Source organism: Colobus angolensis, unplaced genomic scaffold, assembly GCF_000951035.1.
Source record: "Colobus angolensis palliatus isolate OR3802 unplaced genomic scaffold, Cang.pa_1.0 Scaffold149, whole genome shotgun sequence".
NCBI lineage: Eukaryota > Metazoa > Chordata > Mammalia > Primates > Cercopithecidae > Colobus > Colobus angolensis.
Window position 1 is genome coordinate 1,139,880 of NW_012114588.1, and position 455 is coordinate 1,140,334.

At 51.0% G+C, this 455-nt stretch overlaps 1 protein-coding gene across 1 annotated transcript in view; it reads left to right on the plus strand.

Moving 5' to 3' along the window:
- Nucleotides 1–455, plus strand: part of RBP7 (retinol binding protein 7, cellular) — a gene marked incomplete at its 5' end in the record, with an annotated part of 2,255 nt that overhangs the window by 684 nt on the left and 1,116 nt on the right. Inside the window, 1 exon segment of the mRNA XM_011935842.1 lies at nt 1–124. This exon segment is cut by the window's left edge and continues 3 nt beyond it. Coding sequence (XP_011791232.1) covers nt 1–124 — 124 coding nt within the window.

Genomic DNA, 455 nt, shown 5'->3' on the forward strand with positions numbered 1-455 from the left:
TGAGCAGAATGAGGATTCTTTTACCATCCACACGAACAGCAGCCTAAGGAACTATTTTGTGAAATTTAAAATTGGAGAAGAATTTGAGGAAGATAACAAAGGCCTGGACAACAGAAAATGCAAGGTAAATTTTAAAGCAATGCCAGGCGTGGTGGATTATGCCTGTAATCCCAACACTTTGGGAGGCCAAGGCAGGCGGATCACCTGAGGTCGGGAATTCGAGACCAGCCTGGGCAACATGGCAAAACCCTGTCTCTACAAAAAATTCAAAAATTGGCCAGGCGCAGTGGCTCATGCCTGTAATCCCAGCACTTTGGGAGGCCAAGGCGGGCAGATCACGAGGTCAGGAGATGGAGACCACCCTGGCTAACAAAGTAGCCGGGCATGGTGGCGGGCGCCTGTAGTGCCATCTACTCAGGAGGCTGAGGCAGGAGAATGGCATGAACCCGGGAGGC